Source organism: Palaemon carinicauda, chromosome 5, assembly GCF_036898095.1.
Source record: "Palaemon carinicauda isolate YSFRI2023 chromosome 5, ASM3689809v2, whole genome shotgun sequence".
NCBI classification, from domain to species: domain Eukaryota; kingdom Metazoa; phylum Arthropoda; class Malacostraca; order Decapoda; family Palaemonidae; genus Palaemon; species Palaemon carinicauda.
The window spans coordinates 181,237,706-181,262,449 of NC_090729.1; the positions used below are offsets into that span (position 1 = coordinate 181,237,706).

At 33.2% G+C, this 24,744-nt stretch overlaps 1 protein-coding gene across 1 annotated transcript in view; it reads left to right on the top strand.

The window, feature by feature from the left end:
• The window catches only part of LOC137640693 (probable G-protein coupled receptor No9), a 221,535-nt gene extending 212,340 nt beyond the window's left edge, over positions 1-9,195 (top strand). Inside the window, exon 2 of the mRNA XM_068373183.1 lies at positions 6,625-9,195. Coding sequence (XP_068229284.1) covers positions 6,625-7,990 — 1,366 coding nt within the window. The 3' untranslated portion in view covers positions 7,991-9,195. The remainder of the gene's footprint in view (positions 1-6,624) is intronic.
• The last annotated feature ends 15,549 nt before the right edge of the window (positions 9,196-24,744 follow it).

Here is a 24,744-nt window from a genome sequence, read left to right on the forward strand (position 1 = left end):
CTAAAAATAGCGAGGTTGAAAAATACATAATCTCTCCAAAAAGGTTGAAAATAAATAAAAATAAACATACACGATTTCTCCAATAAGGCTGAAAATCTCCTAAAAAAATTAACAAATAAAAATGTTAATAATTTGACTTCAAAAACTCTCCACATGTGAGCAAAGACAATGACTTCAAGTTCCAGTGAAAGTGTACATCTAAAAACCCTCATACACTGCTCCTCTCTCTCTCTCTCTCTCTCTCTCTCTCTCTCTCTCTCTCTCTCTCTCTCTCTCTCTCTCTCTCTCGTCATGATTTCATTTCATTTGTGTACGTACATGCGAGGCCCCTTTAGCAACACATTTATAATAAGGGGTCATCTGTAATTAGATCAAAAGCTACAAAACCAAAAATGGTCCTGACATGAGGAAGGTGTTGAGGGTGGTGGGGCAAGAAGTCCCCCCCCCCCCCGGTAAATAAAAATTAAGAAAATTACATTGATCCAAATATAAACACAAACAGCAGAAGATTACAAAGCTTTCAAGCAGATGAAGGTGAGGTACCGCTATAAAATTACAGTGTTTTCAGAATATACTTATTAGGGCGAATGGATATAAAATTGGTAGCGCAGTTTCCTTAGGGGAGGAAATGGTTGGTGGACAACGCTATCAATTATGAGACAGTGGCTTTCATGCTTGATATTCTTACAAGATGAAGGTCATGAAGGATAATGACAGAGTTGACCTTCAGATAAAGAATTGGTGACCTTATCATTTTAATTAAATCACGATAACTTGAAAAAGAGATAATTTTATTTTGAGAATTATGTAAAATATCTGTCAGGCACTGTTGCAAAAAAAACACTTAGTAGGCCTACAATCCGTCTTAGAAAAGGCCTACAATCCATCTAAAAAAACAGGCCTACAATCCGTCTTAAAAAATGAACCAGGCCTACAATCTGTCTTAAAAAAAGCCCTACAATCAGACTTAAAAACCAGGCCTACAATCTGTCTAAAAAAAACCAGGCCTACATTCCGTCTTAAAAAAAACCAGGCCTACAATCAGTCTTATAAAAAACAGGCCTACAATCAGTCTTATAAAAAAAGGCCTACAATCCGTTTTATAAAAACCAGGCCTACAATCCGTCTTAAAAAAAAACCAGGCCTACAATCCGTCTTAAAAAAAAAACCAGGCCTACAATCCGTCTTAAAAAAAAAAACCAGGCCTACAATCCGTCTTAAAACACAGGCCTATAATCCGTCTTATTAAAACCAGGCCTACAATCTGTCTTTAAATAAACCAGGCATACAATCAGTCTTTAAATAAACCAGGCATACAATCAGTCTTTAAATAAACCAGGCATACAATCAGTCTTTAAATAAACCAGGCATACAATCAGTCTTTAAAAAAAAAAAAAAAAAAAAAAAAAAAAAAAAAAAAGAAGACCGCCTACTATCCGTCTTTATTAAGTGCCTGAAGGCTTTTACGTCCGCACTAACGAATGTGCTAAAGTCATGAATTCTCTTTATGCCAGCTATAAAAAGCATCAAACCCAATTATACTCTCAAGAAATTTTATTCTAAAATCCAAAGATAAAGAAAATGTTCATACTGTACTTATTTAGAAAAAAAAATTATAGTAAAAAAGGAGAATGAAAATACAAGCTGTCATTAAGAAAATTAAAGGGGATTTAGACAAACCAAAAAGAAAATAAAAATCTGCATAATCATACTTTGTATACATTGGCGAGATTTGAACCACAAAGGAGAGAAAGGAAAATGGAGAATAAACAAAGAAACAACAAGATGCAGAGAAAATGTACCGGGGAAAGAACCCTTGAGTCATGAGTGGTAAAACAATGACCCGGAACAGAGATAGCAATGTTTTTGTTGTCAGATTGGACCCAAACCACGTGATCATTGCAATAATATGAACATATAGACAATGCCAGTACGAACTATCTGCTGTGTGTGTGTGTGTGTGACTGTGTAATTACAGCTGTAGGCAACATGAAATGGTTTTAGAAATAAATATTCCTAAAGAATTCAAGCATTATGTTTTTTATATTATACTTTGGTTTGCTTCGGCTACGTATCTCTATTGCAAGTCCACATTACTTAGGGAAACTGTAATTTTCCAAAGGAGAAAGGAAAAAATAAATTTCGACATTAAAATTCCTAATAATTACGGCATAAATATTATTTTTTCTTAAAATACCTCACAAGTCGAATATAAGTTTCACCAATTTGAGGATTTACGGGGTGTGTATATTATATATATATATATATATATATATATATATATATATATATATATATATATATATATATATATATATATATATATATATATATATATATATATATATATATATATATTATATATATATATATATAAATATATATAAAACTCTTGATAAAATATCATTATTTTATTCTTAAAATACCATCAGAAATCGAATATATGTCACACGCAATTTGAGGATTCACAGAGTATGTATATACATACATATATACATACATACATACATACATACATATATACATATATATATATATATATATATATATATATATATATATTATATATATATACATATATAAAACTCTTGATAAAATATTATTTTTTCTTAAAATACAATCACAAATCGAATATATGTTACGCGCAATTTGAGGATTCACAGAGTACAGTATGTATATGCATACATACATACATACATACATACATATATATATATATATATATATATATATATATATATATATATATATATATGGATTAATCAACTTTAGTAGTTTGTTACAATTTGGGGTAAACGTCAACTTCCATAACTTAAGAAAGGGAAGAATTACATTAACAAATTTGGCATAAAACATATCACTATTCAATATTGCAAAGGGGCTCATAAAATAACAAAACTAAAGTAGGGTAGAGATTTGAATTAACAAATGTCCCAAGGGTATAAGACAGGATAATATGGATATAAGGCAAATGACCGAACTAAACATTCACTATTACGTTGTTGAGAGGGAAACGTAACTGGCTTGTTTATATCATAACGGCGTTATAATAACATAATAACATTACAAAGCTACGGATTTCTCTAGTTGCCTTCTCCAAAATCAAAGAAAAGATTCTTTGATTTTGAGAAGGGTATGTATTCACCCGTCTTCGTTTATTTGTTTGTGAGCAACTTTAAACAAAAACTACAGCAACGATTTTGACCAAACCTGGTGGCCATGTTGAGTAACCTTTTGGATTAAGTACATCCAAGTACAAGTACGCAGCAGTACTTAGAAAATAATCCCAATGTTATGTAAATGACCTTTTGGATTAAGTACATCCAAGTACAAGTACGCAGCAGTACTTAGAAAATAATCCCAATGTTATGTAAATGACCTTTTGGATTAAGTACATCCAAGTACAAGTACGCAGCAGTACTTTGAAAATAATCCAAATGTTATGTAAATGGCAAATATTTTGTTTGTTATTTGTTTGAAAACAAAATAACGCAAAAACTACTGAAACAATTTCAACCAAACTTGATGGACTTGTGGGGTATGACCCAAGAACAATTCCACTATATTTCTAATAAAAGGCCTGCTCTCTGCTGAGTGCCCCTCTAATTGATACTGTAGGTGAAAATGTGAGATCGTACCAACTTGGAAGATTAACCTACATTACTATCCTGGAAATTTGAGATAACTTTTTTCTTTTACGTAATAAGCTACTAACAATATAAATAAATATGTCCGTTATATCACTCAATAATTTTCAGAAACATTACTCAGTTACAGAACATTTATTTGTTAAAAATTTTTTTGGCATGTTTCACAGGGAACTTTGCAAAATAAACAAAAATAATAACAACAAGAGGGAACCTCAGTAGAACGCAACCCCTAACACAGTATCTTATTTCTCTACCTTTTGCTTGACCTTGACCTTTGACCTAAACATATATTAATTGGCGTGGATTTTCATACACTCAAATATGAACCAAGTTTGAAGTCTCTGTGCCAACGTTGTCCAAACTTATGGCTGATTACGTGAATTGGACATTTTGCCTGACCTTGACCTATGACCTAGACCTTCAAAAATTTAACCACTTCCAGAATTTTACAAAACAGTTAATCCATGCCAGTTTCATTACCCTACTATTGAAATTGCAGCCAGGAAGCTGTTCACAAACAAACACACACAGACACAAACAGGGGGTAGAACATAACTTCGTAACAACTTCGTTGGCGGAGGTAATGATAAGCATTAACCATTAACCCAATGCTGGAACAATGTTATCCGATGTAAGCTGGCTTCTATAAAGAAGGCAATAGATACAGCACGTAGGATCAATGATACCTTATAAGTAATCCAGCCGGATTAAGAATCTGTCCTTATATCTTCATTAAGTTCGCAAAATTGGTAAGATAGCTAAGCCAACTGTGGAGTTTACTACCTGTAGATGATCATTCCTACACTGTTATAATACCTTCATTTCTGCCAGTAGTAGTAGTAGTAGTAGTAGTAGTAGTAGTAGTAGTAGTAGTAGTAGTAACAATAACAATAATTATTATTTTTTTTATTATTATTTAACAATTAATTTTAATTCTAAAACTTTCCTTATTTCAATAAAGATGACTGAGGTAAATTGCAACGTTAACAACATATTGTTGCTACAGTAATGAATAATAATAATAATAATAATAATAATAATAATAATAACTATTACTATCATTATTATCAATACTATAAAAACAACAACAACAAAAATCACAGATGTTCACAAGAAAACAAGAAAACGCACCACGAAACGTTTAAATTCTTGGCAACGTTTCTTCCCCCAGCACCAACTAAATAAAGCAGCGTAATACCCGCAATTCATCCCCGAGAAATTTTCTTCCAAAAGGTCAAAGAATGCAAACCACCTTTCACCTTTGACTGACGAAAAAAAAAAAAAAAAAAAAAAAAAAAAAAAAAAAAAAAAAACTCTCTCCAGCCACTAATAGCCCGTGTGAGAATATTGGGTAGGGCGGAAAATTTAATACAAGGCAAACGGGAAAATCACCTTTTAAACTTAAGCAAACATAGCAGTAATTACTTCTATGCGCTGTTGTTTCCGCTCCCCTTCTCTCGGAGTCTTGTATATGGTATAACCTATTATTAAGCGTAATTTCTTTAGTGTTTACGCACACGCAAGCGAGATAACACACACATTCCATTCACGGATTACCACCAAATCAAGAGTTAATTGTGTGTATTAAGAGTTAATAACATAGAGATATAACAGATTATAATATTAGCATACGCAGTACGAATGACGTGTGCAAACATTTACTTGTTTGAAATACACACATGTATATGATTGTACATTAAGAAGCTGTTTGATTACGTAATAGCTTTTCAAGGAAGAATAAACGCCAGAGAGAGAGAGAGAGAGAGAGAGAGAGAGAGAGAGAGAGAGAGAGAGAGAGAGAGAGAGAGACAGAGAGAGAGAGTTATTTCGGTAAAAAGTGGTCACAACTAATATGGTTATCGACAATGCAATATGTTATTTGCTATAAACATACAAATTATTTAATATTTGACACACACACACACACACACACACACACACACACACACACACACACATATATATATATATATATATATATATATATATATATATATATATATATATATATAACAACACATTCATCCACCTCATATATATGTGCTCATACTAGCACCCTTTACATCAATACTACACAGTATTCTAGAAGTTTTATTCCACCAAGTTGCGGAATGATCTTCCTAATCGGGTAGTTGAATCAGTAGAACTTTAAAAGTTCAATCTTGGAGCAAATGTTTTTATGTTGAACAAATGTTTTTATATTGAACAAATGTTTTTATGTTGAACAGGCTGACATAAGCCTTTTCATAGTTTATTTTTGAAATATGTATTTTGATGTTGTTACTGTTTTTAAAATATTTCATTTTAATTGTTAAATATTTCTCATATGGTTTATTTCCTTATAGCGTCTTGCTTTTCCAACTGGGTTCGTAGCTAAGATAGTAGTAGTAGTAGTAGTAGTAGTAGTAGTAGTAGTAGTAGTAGTAGTAGTAGTAATAACAATAATAATAATAATATAAACAATTCACATTAACTTAAGAACTGACAACAAAAACACCTCTTTCATAGATTATTTTCTTTGACTAGGTAAAATATAAAATTTAATTCTCATTAACATCCCAATTTCTCCTTTGAATTCAAAGATCTAGTCAAGCCTAGGTAATATCTATTAACTTGTCTGAATTTATTACTGGCTGAGTAATATCTATCATAACTGTTATTTATGATAGATATTACTGCTTGAGTAATATCCATTAGGATAGATATTACTGCTTGAGTAATATCCATCATAAATGTTATCTATGATAGATATTACTCAAGCATTATCTATCATAAATATTTATGATAGATGTTACTCAACCACTAATATCTATCATATATTTTATTCATGATAGATATTACTAGCTGAGTAATATCTTTCATAACAATTATGGTAGATATTACTCAAGCAGTAATATCCATCATATATGTTAATTTAATCATAATATATCAATCAACGAGTTTCTAACATCCATGTTCCTCTCTCTCCTAACAGATACGTGGCCGTAACCAGACCGGTCTCCTACCCTTCCCTGATGACGTCATCGAGGGCAAAGCTGCTCATAGCTTCGGTCTGGATCACCTCCTTCGTCATATGTTTCCCGCCCTTAGTCGGATGGAACGACAGGCACAAGAACCTCGTATCGGCATCCTCTGCGGCGTCGGAGGGGACCGGAGGCGGCGGTGGCGGTGGGACGGAAGGAGGAGGATTTGACGATGACGACATCGGCTGTCATCTCTCCTGCGAGCTGACGAACGACATCGGGTACGTGGTGTACTCGGCACTCGGGTCGTTCTTCATTCCAATGTTAGTCATGCTGTTCTTCTACTGGAAGATCTACTGCGCGGCCGCCGAAACGACCCGCGCCATCAACCAGGGCTTTCGGACGACCCGCAACAAGAGAATCCTTGGGAGTCGATTCGAAGAGGAGCGCCTTACCCTCCGCATCCACCGTGGGAGGAACTCCGTTCAGGAACACAGCACGTACCACCACACCAACCCCGAACGCCGGTACGGCAGTCACCGGAACCATCACCACCACCACAGACAAAACAGTCAGAAAAATAACGGCAACAACATCAAGATGAAAACCCTGCGGCCACAGCTCATCATGAAATCCAGCATCTCGCTCCCGCCCGACATGAGATACGACGGGAACAGTTACTCCATGAACGAGAGGTGCGAACTGTGCAAGGTGGAATGTTCGCGGGATCACTCGGACGTCGAACTGCTCTCGGTGAGAAGGTCGAATTCGGGTAACCACGAAGACTCCTGCTTCACCGTCGACACGAACTTCTCCACTTTAGAGTCGACGTCGCAGCGGCAGGAGGGGAGTCTGAACACGTCCCCCTCAAACTGCACATCGGCAGGGTCGAGCCTGCAAGGGAGAAGGTTCCCCTGCCACGGAGGGGACACGGAGACCACCGTCCGGGCGACGGGGGCAACCCGCACCACCGGAGGTACGTCTCGTATGGGGCGGCGGAACATCAAAGTGCAAGTGAAAAGGTTCCGCATGGAAACCAAAGCAGCCAAGACACTGGGGATAATCGTCGGGGTGTTCATCCTGTGCTGGTTCCCTTTCTTCACGATGTACCTGGTGAGGGGGTTCTGCCCCGTCTGCATCCACCCCCTCCTCTTCTCAGTCCTCTTTTGGCTGGGGTACTGCAACTCCGCCATTAATCCTTGCATATACGCTCTATTTAGCAAAGACTTCCGATATGCTTTCAAAAATATCCTTTGTAAGTGCATATGCACCAGAGAGTCCCGAAAGTCCTTCCCTACCCACCAGCAATCCATTTACATCCCTTCGTGTGACAGGGACAATGACAGTGACGATAATTTCGAGGAAAATAAGAGGTAGCGAAGATAGGAAGCAAGGGTGAAGTGCGCGGCGTAAAACCATATCAGTGTATTGTGTTTGTATACCAAAATGAAAAACTATTGAATTGTAATATATAAAAAAGGAATATATTCATCATGTTTACAATATAAAAAAGGAGTATATTCATGTTTACAATGTACGTGTGAGTTTATTTCATATTAACTCGAGACTTACTTTTATCAAAGCAAGAACGCCCAGGGACTTTTTAGCATGTATGTGTTGTCAGAAGCTCAAATATTCTTTAAGGGATATTAAGCGTAGACTAACAAATAGAGAAAGTAATATCCCTATAAATTCTCACTCAACCTCAAGTTATTACTCATGTTCACCTTCCACCTCACTTCCTCCTCGACACTACGTTCGAAGATCCCAAGGAAGGACGACCGAAAAGCGTCCTTATGACGATGAGAGTAAGGCAGGTCAGGGGGGATACCTGCCATTACTCGTAATCACAATTAGATAGTCTTTGAAAGTAGAAATTACACGTTCTCACTAGGATAGGATTCGATGAGAGAGAGAGAGAGAGAGAGAGAGAGAGAGAGAGAGAGAGAGAGAGAGAGAGAGAGAGAGAGAGAGAGAGTGTGAAAGTAGAAAGGACAGGTGCTCAGTAGGATAGGATTCGATGAGAATGTGTGTGTGTGTGTGTGTGTGTGTGTGTGTGTGTGTGTGTGAAAGTAGAAAGGTCAAGTTCTCAGTAGGATTGGATTTGATGAAATATAGCGTGTGTGTGTGTGTATGTGTGTGTTTGTGTGTAAAGTTAATTTCAGCAGCATGCCCAATGTTGTTATTCCAACAATATAAATATATGGCAAGTGACAAACAATAAAATACAACATAATTTTATACAAATAAAAAATGAATAACGCCCTTCACTAGAATATCAAATATCATTTTAAAACAAACCAAGACTATTAGAGAAATTAGCATATATTCAAAACCAAAGCAAAAACTACATCCACGTGTTGGTTCCTAAGTGTCTTAAATATCTAGAATTTTTCACATATTTCTACATCTATAAACAGGCAGCTTCAATCTTACACAATGTTAAAGGAGGAAATTTCACGTCATGAATTGCTGATCTTAACCAGCTTCTTTGCTTAAGGCACCGTTCTTAATTCAGAAATTAATGCTTAATCTGAAAGTGACTTGTCCTTTTATTTGGAGCTATCCACTATATACATACATACATATAAATATACACACATGTATGTATGTATGTATGTATATATATATATATATATATATATATATATATGTATATATATATATATATATTATATACACACACACACACATATATATATATATATATATATATATATATATATATATATACACACACATTTTTTTGTGCTTACAACAACAGAATTTCTGAAACTGTCAAACTGTTCCCTTCAATCTCATCACAAATTCCTAGTTTCCAAAGAAACGGACCAAATATATTCATTTCTTTTCGCTTCTCACACCGAAGAAAAAGCCCACAAAAGTTGAAAATTAAATTAAACACTATTTTCAATTTAACTTCTTAAATCTTTGAAAAATCTAAATAATTTTTAACAAATTACCCATTATGCAAAGTATTCACATTCATGCATATTATCTATCTCACTTATATAGCTCAACAATTCATATATAACCGAACCTGTTGGTTATATGAACTTAGTCAACCCCATATTATAATACACTCATGTAATATCGCAGTTAAAACTTTAGAATCCGAAACTTCAGCATTCAATATTTCTAATTTGATTTTTTTTTTTCTAAACTAATACCACAACACTGAACAGATTTTGTATCAGTGTCACCTACGCATAGAAGAATAAATGTAAGGATAATTTTAAATGGAATAGTTTTTGAGAAAATGTTTTTATCTAACAGTTGTCAGACGGAAATATTCTTGAAAATACTAAGAAATTTAATACCATGATCCAAATACTTATAAAGAATATCGTAGACATTAATTAATTTGGAAAATACTAGCTAATTTAATACTACGATCCAAATAGCAATGACGAAGAAAACCGTGGAGATATGAATTAATTTTGATAATACTAGCAAATTTAATACCATAACCAAATAATAATAAATAAAATCGTAGACATGAATTAATTATGATAATACTAGCTAATTTAATACTATGATCCAAATAGCAATGACGAAGAAAATCTCAAGAGACATGAATCAATTTTGATGATAATACTAGCAATTTAATACCATGATCCAAATAGCAAAACCGAAGAAAATCTCAAGTGACATAAATCAATTTTGATAACACTAGCAATTTAATACCATGATCCAAATAGCAAAACCGAAGAAAATCGCAGAGACGTGAATCAATAAATAAAAAAAAAAGTCATAGACAAATTCAAATAATACTAGCTAATTTAATGCCAAGACCAATAAATAATTAAAAAAAAAAGTCATAGACAAATTTAGATAATACTAGCTAATTTAATACAACGATCCAAACAGCAATGACTAGGAAAATCGAAGAAACATGAATACAAACAAATTCGAGAGAGAGCAACTGCAAAAAAGAAATTTTGATCATCTCCCGAAATATGAAGGAGAAATGAAGACGAGACGGCAAAAAGGCTTTCCAGCGAAAGATCCGATTAGCATTCAATGACGTTGACGAGGGAGGGAAAAAAGGGTCAGTTCTCAAAGAGAAAAGGAAATTCTGCCAAATGCGCTTGTTAGCTTTTAAGATTCGGAGGAAGTGGTCCAAATGGAGAGACCTCCGACATAAACGAGGTCCTGAGCTCTCTAAGAGACTTGGTCTCTTGCTTAGTACCGAGTTATTTGAATGCAAGGGTGCTTTAAGTGTGTGTGTGTAAGTTTGAAATCATTTTATACTGATCTACATGAAGAAATGTGAGAGAGAGAGAGAGAGAGAGAGAGAGAGAGAGAGAGAGAGAGAGAGAGAGAGAGAGAGAGAGAGAGAGAGAGAGAGAGACGTCTGTGTGTGTAAAGGGTTATGAAATAATTTATGTTTAAAACATTTAAGAGCCATAAACGTTTGATATAGGCAACTTTTAAACCTTATTTACTAGTTGTATGTATCATGAGCGTTATCATAAAAGTCACAGATTTATAGGAGTAAATAATGTATGTGAGCGAACGCGAGTGAGTCCTTGTGAAATTATAAACCCATATCATTCGTTTATAACTGTACTGTTAAATGGAACACAATCAAGAAAAGAGAATGTAATCTGCTCTCTGATAACTTTTATAGATTATTTTAATGTATAAAAAAGTTAGCATGACAGCCGAGGTAACAAACCACAAAATATCGAGTGTACAATCTGAGTACATAAAAACACAAGTTCATACACAAACCCTTTTCACGTATATTATCTAAAAGATTCTTAATAATTCCATTCATAAACATTATTATTGGGCTAAGAATACAAGAAATTTACATAAATAATGAAAAATAATAAAAATAAAAAAATAAAAACCTAAGCTCATACATCAACACTTTTCATGCATATCTGATAAAAGTATCTTGATAATTCCATTCATAAACATTATCATTAGGCTACAAATACAAGAAATTTACAAAATGAAAGATAGAATAAAAAAAACACGCAAAACGTTCGGAAGAAAATTAAATGCATAATGACTTTCACAAATCCAACCCTAAACATCAAATGAATAATGTTAAACTTATCCTTCAGAACAGACAGAAAAACTGCAAAAATGAGAATAAAGATAAAAACGTAAAACCTACTGTAGACGCTCGCAAACATTTCTTCAAGTACTCGCACAAAAACTACAAGCGACATGAATAATGCAAAATATTAATTAAAGCCAAATCTCGTCAAAAAATAAACTCCAGCTAAATTAAATGTAAACAGAAAAGCAAATATCGCAAGACTATTTTAGTAATCACAGAAATGGGATTAAATACTTCCAGGTCCAAATTTGTAACAAAGAAAATTGTGGTACAAGTTTGAAAAAAAAATGCAAATTCACTATAGTACACCTAAACGTATACCTAATCCAAAGCGTTTTTTAACCATGATATTAAGTGAAAATTATTGTAAAAGTATAAAAACAAGAAAAGGCAAATTTACTTTATATGAGAGTATACCTAACCCACAGCGTTTTCTAACAATATTGTCTTTATCATAATGTACTAGAAAGCTAAGAATGCAGCATGGAATAACATTTCTTGTCTACGTAATATCCTTTAATGAAGTTAATGACAATTAATATTGCTATTATAAAGCACCAGAAGTATATATACACCTTATTACTCAAATTCAAGACATATCTCATGTATACGTAACGTAAGAGTATTTATAGGTCATTGCATTGTTGCGTAGACCAACAGACTATATTCCACTTACAATAACTAAAAAACTATAAAATAATATCACCGCTTAGAACGAAGAAAAAACTAAATTTCGAAATTCTACAACTGGCAAGTAGAATCATTTTCAATCCATATCATACAAACCTGAAAAATTTACATGAACAGCAAATATGAACTCTTCAATTCAACTTGAAACACAGGGTTTTATTAGAATATCTAGAGGCCTCAGATACTTCATATTCCTCATCTATCAACTACAGCCATAAAGGAGTGTATACTTGCCTATGATTCGCTATGGTGCCAATTTTCCATCCCTACTTTATAAACTGGAAGAACGGCAACGCCGCTTAAGATAAAAATGCCACATCTACATTACTAAATCATCACTCTTTCACCAAGAAAAACTATGAATTTGGAAGAAGAAAAAATATGGCAACACCTCTAGTCTCCACCTTTGAATCCTTTTATAAGTCATCACCCTTTTTTTTTTTTTTAAAGAAAAACAATGAATTTGGATGAAGACAAAAATATGGCAACACCTCTAGTCTCCACTTTTGAATCCTTTTATAAATCATCACCTTTTTTTTTTAAAGAAAAACAATGAATTTGGATGAAGACAAAAATATGGCAACACCTCTAGTCTCCACTTTTGAATCCTTTTATAAATCATCACCCTTTTTTTTTTAAAGAAAAACAATGAATTTGGAAGAAGAAAAATTATGGCAACACCTCTAGTCTCCACTTTTGAATCCTTTTATAAATCATCACCTTTTTTTTTAAAGAAAAACAATGAATTTGGATGAACACAAAAATATGGCAACATCTCTAGTCGCCACTTCTCAGCCCTTTTATAAAACGTCAACCTTTTTCCAAAAAAAGCAATGAATTTAGATGAAGCACACAAATATAGCAACACTCTAGTCTCCACTTTTCAACCCTTTCATAAAACATCAACCTTTTTCTAAGGAAAGCAATGAATTTGGATGAGAAGAAAATATGGCAACACCTCTAGTCTCCACTTCTCAGCCCTTTATGACTGGACTAAGATAAAAACAATGAAATCTCTTCTTCACAACACAAAACCGTTGTGGGCCTCTAGCAAATCTTGAAATCATTTCGCTTAAGCTTTCAAGACAGTTACCATACACGAAAAACCTGGTCTCGAAAATCAAACTTGCAAGAAGTATTCCTAACACTAAATATATAAAAAAAAATAAAATAAAAAAAAAAAGATAAAGGGGAAAGTTTTCTCCAATTCAGTTTTCGAACAAAGCTGCGAATGATTGGTTCGTGTCAAACGTGCACAACAATAGCACAAAGGACATTCCAACCAAGATATCTATCTAAAGTGAACAAGCTCATGAATAAATGTACACCTGTACATACAGTATACATGAAATACGGACGAAAACTATATTTTTTTACGGATCCGGATGGTGATCCGGAACACCAAAATCTAATCACTTCTAAAATAGCCCATTTTTGACATATCCTGAAATTTTCATCAAAATTCGCCACTAACCTATTGAGTAAGAATGGTGACAAACAAAGGTGAAAATATAACCTCCTTGGTGGAAGTAATAAACGCAAAACTTATTTAAATCTATACGTGGCTAATAACAATGGTGAAAATGTTTCCAATGCATTATTATTATTATTATTATTATTATTATTATTATTAGCTAAGCTACAACCCTAGTTGGAAAAGCAAGATGCTAAGAGCCCAAGGACTCCAACAGTGAAAAACAGCCCAGTGAGGAAAGGAAATAAGGAAATAAGCGAAAGGTCACTTAAACTGTTGTGAATCTTCAGCATCTATACAACAATCTTAAACATTTATTCACCCCCCTCGGATCTGACCGACAGCTCTTTAATAATGTATACAACTGTATAGTCTTAATAATGTATACAACTGTATAGACTTAGGATTCCTTAACCAAACATGCACAAAAATACACACCATACTTATGCCAATATCAATGCAACGTCAACAGCAAATTCCTTCGGATAGCTTAGAAAATTACATATTTTTACTATATAGCTTTCTTATACATGCTTGGGGGTACACTCGGGAACAGTATTCTATTTTGTTTCTCTTCTTGTTATTTTCAAGTTTTTATCGTTTATATATGGAAGAATTATTTTAATGTTATTATTGTCCTTAAACTTCTTGTAGTCTTCCTTATTTTCTTTCCTCACTGGACTATTTACCCTGTTGGAGACCTTGGGCTTGTAGCATCCTGCTTTTCCAGCAGGGGTTGTGGCTTGGCAAGTAGTAGTAATAATAATAATAATAATAATAATAATAATAATAATAATAATAATAATAAAGAACTCGTGAAATCATCGTGTCAACATCGTACAAATGACTTCCACAAAATTCCAATCTCTAATGAAATAATCAGATATAAACAAAATCTTTATTACTGATTATATAAAAAAAGATTCATCCACAAATCTCTATCCTTAATGATATAATCGAACAATCATTCAAAAATTTTTATAACTAATATACTCTAAAAACCATCCAGTAATCTCTATCACCAAAGGATATAATCAAACAACCATCCAGTGATCTCTATCAATAATGATATAGTCAAACAACCATCCAATAATCTCTATCACTAATATACTCAAGCAACCATCCTAAAATCTCTATCAATAATTATATAATCAAACAATCAACCAAAAATCAAACAACCATCCAATAATCTCTATCAATAATGATATAATCAAACAACCATCCAATAATCTCTATCAATAATTATATAATCAAACAATCAACCAAAAATCTCTTTCACTAATATACTCAAACAACCATCCTAAAATGTCTATCAATAACGATATAATCAAACAACCATCCATTAATCTCTATCAATAATGATACAGTCAAACAACCATCCAATAAATATCAGTAATATACTCAAGCAACCATCCTAAAATCTCAATCAATAATGATATAATCAAACAACCATCCAATAATCTCTATCAATAATTATATAATAAAACAACCATCCAATAATCTCAATCAGTAATATACTCAAGCAACCATCCTAAAATCTCTATCAATAATGATATAATCAAACAACCATCCAATAATCTCTATCAATAATGATATTATCAAACAATCATCCAAAATTAGGTCCCTAAAATGATCAAACCACCACATCCAAATCTCTATCGAAAGTGAAATCATCACTCCAAAATCTCTATCTTTTCATATGACCCAATCATCACCCAACCTTTTCATAAGATTGAATCATCACCCACAAAATCTCTTATCAAACGAAGTAATCACCCGAGACAAAACTCTATTATTCAATAAATCAACCGATGATCTCTAGCACCGATGAAATATTCAAAAATTATATCACATACAAAAATCAATTTCAAGAAACAAAACATTTCGATCACTAATACAATAATCATATGAACACAAAACGGGGTTTCCTGAATATACTTTTCTTAAGACTGTAATACCAGGATGAGCAAACTACAGAATAATAACTGACACTTTTGTAACAAAGCCAAAAATAAGTTATAACTGTTATAAATGTTATGTAACAAAGCAAGACAATATTAACATAAATCATGGGTGACTAATTAATGCTGTCAATTAATAAACCAAAACAAAAATTGTAATACAAATACTACAGTACAATGTAGCAAAGTTAAACTAAAATTCCATATACATCATAGTTAAACCAAACTTACATAAACATCCCAAAATTACATACAAATTAATTAATGCTGTTATTTAACAAACCCCAAAAACCTGCATAAAATACTATTATGTAGTAAAGTTAAACCAAAATTAAACATAAAACAGTTAAACCCAAAATTACACATAAATCATAGTTAAACAAAAATTTCATACAAATCGCAAAAACTACATATAAATCACAATGGCCTAACCATAACTGTTATGTAATGCAGCCAAAAGAGAATTACAAACAAACCACAGGAGAATAAGTATAACCATTAAGTGATAAAACCAAGAAAAACAAAAAAGACGCCAATAGGGTCACTAGACGTTTAAAAAAAAGGCACTTTTAATCCTAATCTTATTTATTACAATTACTAGTTATTGTTATCATTCATTTTACCCTTTTACTGCCAGTGGTGAACTCAACAAAGCTTCTGATATAGCAAAATCTTTTCAAGACCACACAAATCCTTTTGCTTGTTGATATTCATTGAAAAGTTCTCACCAAGCCCTTTCCAATGAATCCCAACTTACTTTGTTTTTGGGTGATTTTAAAAGATGTTTCCCTTTTTCAAATTTTATCTAAGTTACCAATGACAGTGAAAGGGTTAATCTAAAATAGGCCTCGAGTTATAGTCAATTCTTTTTAGTGAGGCAGATTTTGCACCGACTCGCAGGGGTGCCCATTTTGCTCGGAAAAGTTCCCTGATCGCTGATTGGTTGGGCAAGAAAATTCTAACCAATCAGATAGCAGGAAATTTTTCCGAGCTAAAAGGGCACCGCTGCGAGTCAGTGCAAATGCGCCTCATTAAAAAAAATTGAGTATAGTTTTGTAGATATTCTGTCCTTCAATCTCGAACAAGGTCTTGTGGAGGAGGTGACGTGTCTATGTTACATTGCAAACAAAGATTTAATGAACTTGAGATTTCGAGTGAGGGAAATATATGTGAAAAAAAAAAATAATCTGTTGGTCTCTAGTCTGTGTTATTAGATATCAAAACTTATGGATGTCACTCTATGTCATAACTCTGTATAATTGTAAATAGTAAAAAGAGTATAAAGATTTATGAAGGAGATTCATAGCCCTTATTAAATGCTACCTCTCTCTCTCTCTCTCTCTCTCTCTCTCTCTCTCTCTCTCTCTCTCTCTCTCTCTCTCTCTCTCTCTCTCTCATATTGATTTCGTACAATTTTCTCAGGTACAAAACTAATCAAGTACTCAGCCATTAATCGTGTAATTAAAAATTACATAAAAATTAATAAGAAAAAATATATTTCAATGTAAAAGAAAGAAAAACAAACGCCAATTTTTAATGTAACGCTAAAATTTTATTAACCATCACTGATAATCCTTGATAGCATCTTAAATAACTGATAAGGATTCAAAATACAAGAAAAAGATTTGTCTAACCATCACTGATAATCCTTGATAGCATCTTAAATATCTAATAAGGATTCAAAATACAAGAAAAAGATTTTTCCTATCAGACTGATTGATTTGATATCACCTGGCATCACTTCCACTATGGCTATCGACGCAGGAAATATGATCTTTTATAAATATCCCAAAAGAATTTAAAAAACTTTTTTTTACTGAAAGCTGCTTTGATCTGAGATAATGCACAGTCTTGAATAATGTTCGCACATTTTCTCCCGATTTTCAAATGAATTCTGGTTATGAAACCCTTCCTATGAAATAAATAATTCCATTCAGAAATCTTGTTGGTCTCGTAATGAGATAACAAAATGATGTTAGAACAGTGGTCTCATAATGAGATAATAAAATGATGTTAGAACAGTGGTCTCATAATGAGATAACAAAATGATGTTAGAAACTCCCTTTCCGAATTAATCTAAAGGACATTTTATCGCTGGCGGCTCTTCTCATTAACATTGTATTCCGGATCTCTTCACGTTATATTAATTAGAGAGGTCATTAACGAAAGCGAAATGTTCAATTTTCAATATTCCACACTAGGGTTTTGGTGGCCTGGTGGTAGCGTCCTTGCCTGGTGATTGTCAGACTGGGGTTCGAGTTCCGCTCAAACTCTTTAGTTTCTTTGGTCGCTGTAACCTCACCATCCTTATGAGCTATGGATGATGGGTTTAGGGGAGCCTATAGGTGCATCTGCCGAGTCATTAAGCAGCCATTGCCTGGCCCTCTTTGGTCCTAGCTTGGGTGGAGAGGGGGCTTGGGCGCTGATCATAAGTAATATGGTCAGTCAGGGCATTGTCCTGCTCGATAGGGCAATGTCACTATCCCTTGCCTATATGCCATTCATGAGCGGCCTTTAAATCTTTAAACATGGGAAACAAGATGGAAAACGCCAAAACCGAGAACGATGAGTTAACGTGACCCATTTAAGGTCATATACCCGAGATTTTCACGATGGATATAGATAAAGCAAATTAGGACAGCAAACAAAGAGATTCCATAAATATCTAATTTAAAGTATCTGTAAAAATAAACAGCATATTTCAACAGCAAATATAAAACGTAAATTATATACATCGCTCATAGAAACAATAAATACAATGCTAATTAAAATTTGTCACTTGAAATTAATAAAACAAAGGATTCATTTCCACAAAGTAACTCGATGAAACATTTGCATTCAAATGCGAAACTAATATTTTTGTATCTTGTGCCCCTCTGTAACAAGCAGCTTATTACCGATGAATGTTACAGCTGCCAAGAAGCTCTGAGAAGCTGCTATGACATCTTGGATTACTACCCTAAAATGTTATGCAAAACTAAATTAGAATCCAAAAAAATAAACATTCAAGCTATAACAAGAATCCTTTTGGAACAACTACCAGTACTGAACTACCATGTTACTTATATCGTCTCATAAAATCTATAATCAAGTTCTAACAAATCAAGAATCAATCATAGACTTCAGTACCCCGGTTACTAATAAGTCTAAAAGTAATAAAGTTACGAATATTTTGAAAATGAATTCATTCATAACTAAAACGATGGAAATTATAGTTCATGGCGGCCTCCGCACCATCTTCAAGTGATATTAAACATATAAACATTTCCACCAATGCTTGTCATAACATTCGTCAAATGAGCAACATAGCTTACAAATACTCCAGAATGGAGTGTCTTAGGAAGGAAGACATCCCTCATTGTCGTAAGAAATTGACACGCAACATTAAATTCAACAAGTGAACCTGCTCTCACTCAGTCAAGAAGAACTTGAACTGATGGTTTTAGCGTGACTGGATGAATGAGCCAAGCCAAAAGAGATCTCCAACTTGCATTTAGGAGATTTAAGCGTTCTTTGCTATGGGTGCTATTAACTGACACAAATCATGAATTTCCTGATGATGAATGGTGGGGAAAGCAGAGCCTCGTGGTTTATATAAATGGGTCGTGACCTGCGAATCGACATTAAATCTTCATTACTCTTAGTGATGATAATTCTATCTCTGTCAAGTAATGGATGCCTACACATTCGATAAGATTAACTTTCCTTTAATAAACATAATCACGAAGCTTCCACAATGAAAATCTGGCAAATAAAAGTACCAATTATGTGTGTTAACAATTTGACTTCAAAAATTCATAGAAGAGGCAAAAAAAGTACTCGAGTACCAGTGAAAGTGTACATCTAAAAACCCTGATACACTCTCTCTCTCTCTCTCTCTCTCTCTCTCTCTCTCTCTCTCTCTCTCTCTCTCTCTCTCTCTCTCTCTCTCTCTCTAACCCTAAACAGGTAAAAAAAGCAAAAAGAAGTTAGGCAAATGATCTACATTTTTTGTAAGAGAAGGTCAACCTTCAAAACAAGCAACTACTCTGTGTTTTTACAAACTTGACATGATGACCAACTTACCCTTGCACATATCTCGTTATGTGTAGTAGTCAATGTTATATGTTAGCTCTCTTCTGTTCTGATCTGTTGGCCTACTGAGAAAAAAAAAAAGGTTTACCAAGACACCAGAACAGCACATCGTTATAATCACAAATTTTTCTAACTTTTTTGAGTCTCTTTCAGACGCATTGCATTAACAGTAGCTCTTTAATTTTCAGGGATAACTTATAACTTAAGCAACTTCTTTTGAAGGAGACCGCCGAAGAATTAAATTGTAGATAATAGTAGATTAAATCAGTAGAAAAAAACAATTATGAAAAGTTTAATTTATGTGAATCTCACTACACCCACGATGGAAAATGATCACTTAAAAACTGCATTATCTGTTATGTAAATTTTACATAGATATGTCGTATGTATGTTTGTGTAAATAACGTATCATACAAAAATCTAACATTCCTAAGTACACACGTAACTAAATATATACATATATATATATATATATATATATATATATATATATATATATATATATACACACACATATATATATATATATATATATATATATATAGTGTATATATAAAATATATATATATATAATATATATTTATACATATTAATTTATATATATACATATATATACATATTATATATATATATATATATACATATATATACATATATATATACATGTATATATATATGTGTATATATATACATGTATATATATATGTGTATATATATATATATATATATATATATATATATATACATATATATACATATATATACATGTGTATATATATACATGTATATATATATATGTATATATATATATATATATATATATATATATATATATATATATATATATATATATATATATACATATATATATATAGGCAGTATATAGGGTGTAGAATTCTTATAAAAAATAGGATTAAAAGAAAATCAAAAGCATTAAATGACTTAGAAAATAAATAATTCATCACCGTTTCCCTGTGCAATAGTAAATACTTCACGATATGTTTCAAAATGTTATTGTATGTATAGTACAACATTGCTTTAACTATATAGTGACTATTCCAGAGTTAATGTGCACAAATAAACGTGACATTAGACCGAAGAATTTTCTTTCATTTATTCCTAACTTTAATTTGTGTATTTCAAAGTAACAATAATGACTTCTCTGCATCTTCCTTTCATTCTACATTGTGTCAATAAGGCGAATGGCACCTTGTGTTAGTAGGATAAAATGTTTGTATCCAACTTCCTGGATTATTTGAAATATATACGCAGTCCTTCTTGGTGTTGTAGTGATTGAGACTGGTGTCAATTCTGTAATCATTATGGGTTTGAATCCGTACTGAACCAAACTTTCTTCCTGTACTTCGAATTAGGGCAAGTTTTTCGGAAAATTTTGGACTTCACAATTTAGAAGACCATTAGAGATTCAATAACATTCAATATCGAGAATAAAAAAAAAGAAAAGAATAAACGTTCATAAAATTTTTATGAAATATGTAGAAGAAAATTTTGTTTTTCTTATCATTATTCAAAAACTAATAACTAGGTAGTGTTCAGAAAATGTCTTCGTAACGACAGACTCGTCTCATTGGATAAAGCTGGCCTTATGCCAGCAAGGACCCTAAAGTGTGGTAAGGTGTTGTTATTATTATTATTATTATCATTAATACAAGCCAGGATATAACCCTAGTTGGAAAAGCCAAATTCCTAAAAGCACAAGAGCTTCAACAAAGAAAAATAGCCCTGTGAGGAAAGTAAATACGGAAAGAAATAAGCTACAAGTAATTAATAATCAAAATAAAATATTTTAAGAACAGCAAAAACATTAAATTAGATATTTCATATATAAACAATAAAAACTTCAAAACAAACAAGAGGAAGACAAATACAATAGAACAGCGTGCTAGAGTGTACCCTCAAGTAAGAGAATTCTAATCCAAGACAGTGGAAGGCCATGAGCTATAACCCTAGTTGGAAAAGCAAAATGCTATAAGCACAAGTGCTTCAACAAAGAAAAATAGCCCTCTGAGGAAAGTAAATACGGAAAGAAATAAGCTACAAGAGAAGTAATGAATAATCAAAATACAATATTTCAAGAACAGTAAAAACATTAAATTAGATATTTCATATATAAACTATAAAAACTTCAAAACAAACAAGAGAAAGACAAATACAATAGAACAGCGTGCTAGAGTGTACCCTCAAGTAAGAGAATTCTAATCCAAGACAGTGGAAGGCCATGGTACAAAGGCTATGGCACTACCCAAAACTATTATTATTATTATTATTATTATTATTATTATTATTATTATTATTATTACTTGCCAAGCTACAACCCTAGTTGGAAAAGCAGGATGCTATAAGCCCAGGGGCCCCAACAGAGAAAATAGCCCAGTTACGAAAGGAAACAAGGAAAAATAGAATATTTTAAGAAAAGTAACATGAAATACTATAAAAATTTAAACAAAACAACAGGAAGAGAAATTAGATAGAATAGTGTGCCCGAGTATACCCTCAAGCAAGAAAACTCTAACTCAAGACAGTGGAAGACCATGGTACAGAGAACAAGAATAGAGAACAATGGTTTGATTTTGGAGTGTCCTCCTAGAAGAGCTACTTACCATAGCTTAAGAGTCTCTTCTACCCCTAACAAGAGGAAAGTGGCCAATAAACAATTACATTGCAGTAGTTATATGGTACAATGAGCCTGATGTGAACCACTGGCTTCAGCTCCAACCAAACGGAACGGAACATCACTATCCCGCACGAAAAGTGATAAAGGAAACGTATTCCAGTAGTTTATGATCATTTGATAGACAGAACCATCATCAACCCTTTGCCGTTGCTCTCTCTATATTTAAACCTACATCTTTCATCTCCCTTTTAGCCTCTCTTTCCTCTCCATCTCTGACCGTCTTTATCTTAATTTTTCTCTTATGACCCATCTGCTTCACATTTCCTGTTTATCTACTTATATGCGTCTCTCTCTCTCTCTCTCTCTCTCTCTCTCTCTCTCTCTCTCTCTCTCTCTCTCTCTCTCTCATTTCAGAATACTTTTTTCAGTCTCATTTCAGAGTACTCTCTCTCTCTCTCTCTCTCTCTCTCTCTCTCTCTCTCTCTCTCTCTCTCTCTCTCTCTCTCTCTCTTTACTCTGTCGTAACAACGTTCGCCACAAATTCGTTTTCCATCAACTTCCATCGTTTCAGAATTACGTCCATTTTTTTATAAATGGATCAGACTTCCAAATTTCCGGATGAAAGAGCAAAAGGGAGGAAAATCTCAACATATATCTAATATAAATATCCCTCAACAGTTTATTATTATGTCCAAGTGTCATAGAGAACCCTAAAAGAGTAGTAACGCCTCTAAGACATGTGGAGGCTGTGGCTGCCAGATTCAACGTTGATACAATAAACATCCTCAGAAATAATTTCGTCCTACTTTCGTCCGATTGGACGAAATGAAAACATTAAATTTCAAAATCTTCAAATGACATAATTCCATTAGCATTAACTTCCCCATAAGTCCTTCTAGAGATGACCAGGGCATTAGCAATCTCCTTTGAATAACCTAAACGTTTTTTTTTAGCTCTTGTGTCAACTACGAACACTTTGAAGTTCCCGTCTTGGAAGAAATTGACTGGTCATATGACTCACTTTTTTGGGTTTCATGGAGTATTGCATAATGCATCCTTTCAACAAATAATCTCGTATCCTTTTTATCATTGAAACTATATCATATTGTTCAATGACCTATATCACACACACATTTCTTATTTTTTAATATAGCCACCTAACGAGATATCCTTAACTCACATCCTATCCCAAACCACCAACAAATGAAAGTTGCATATCCTACGGGTCAGCCAATCTTAAACAACAAACAACAACGAGATAATTACCTTAAACAGACTCAAATCACACATTAGACCACAAAATCCTGTCTTCATTTCAAGAAAATTTCGCTATAAAAATCCTGTCTTCATTATAAGAAAATTCCGCTATAAAGATAAAAATTATTCCATCTTGGTCTACGTTTTAAAAGCGCAGTCAGACAAAATATGTCTCTCGCTCCTAAAAACTGTTTAAGACCTCATAATAGCAGACCTTTTTCTTCATTTAAAAATGCAATGAAATAAGAGGCACCACGTGCATCTGCATATCTGCAAATTACCAGCCTCTGCCTTCTTCCTGTAAACGGCACTCGATCAAACTTTATCTCAATTGCATGTCTGGCTGCTCACTACATCAGTGGTCCCCCCCCCCCCCCCCCAAATTACCCGGAAAACGATTTCCGGGTCGACACAAAACCTTACTTTGTGTCGTATTTTCTTAGGACTTGACGTTACAATTTTCTCATTTTAACATTGCGATCTTTTCTTTGGAATCAATTCCATCATAAGAGATTGATTGATTGATTTGGAGTTTTCTGGCATCCTAACATTGGTCATTGACGCCAATGTCGTTTGTTATAAATAAAGAACAAGAGGAAATTTAAGTTAAAATCATAAAGGCGAAGATATCGAGATATAATTTGGCCAAAATAAAAATAAAGGAAAAAATAATAAATTCACTTATAAATGCCAATGAATGGCGGCATCCAATCATACGCGGCCATTTTGTATCCATGAAGTACTAGCGCGGATGAAAAAAATACTGATCCATCATTCATTTATTAAGAATGAAGATTTGAGATTGCGCAAATTGTTCAGATTTGAGATTGCGAAAAGAAGACTTAGGTTTTCTTCAAAGAAGATTCAAGTTTTTATCAGGGCAAAATGGTTTATTTTCCCAGCGAAAAACAATAAAGTTTTTTCCAGAGCAAAAAAAAATAAAATAAATAAAAATATAAAATA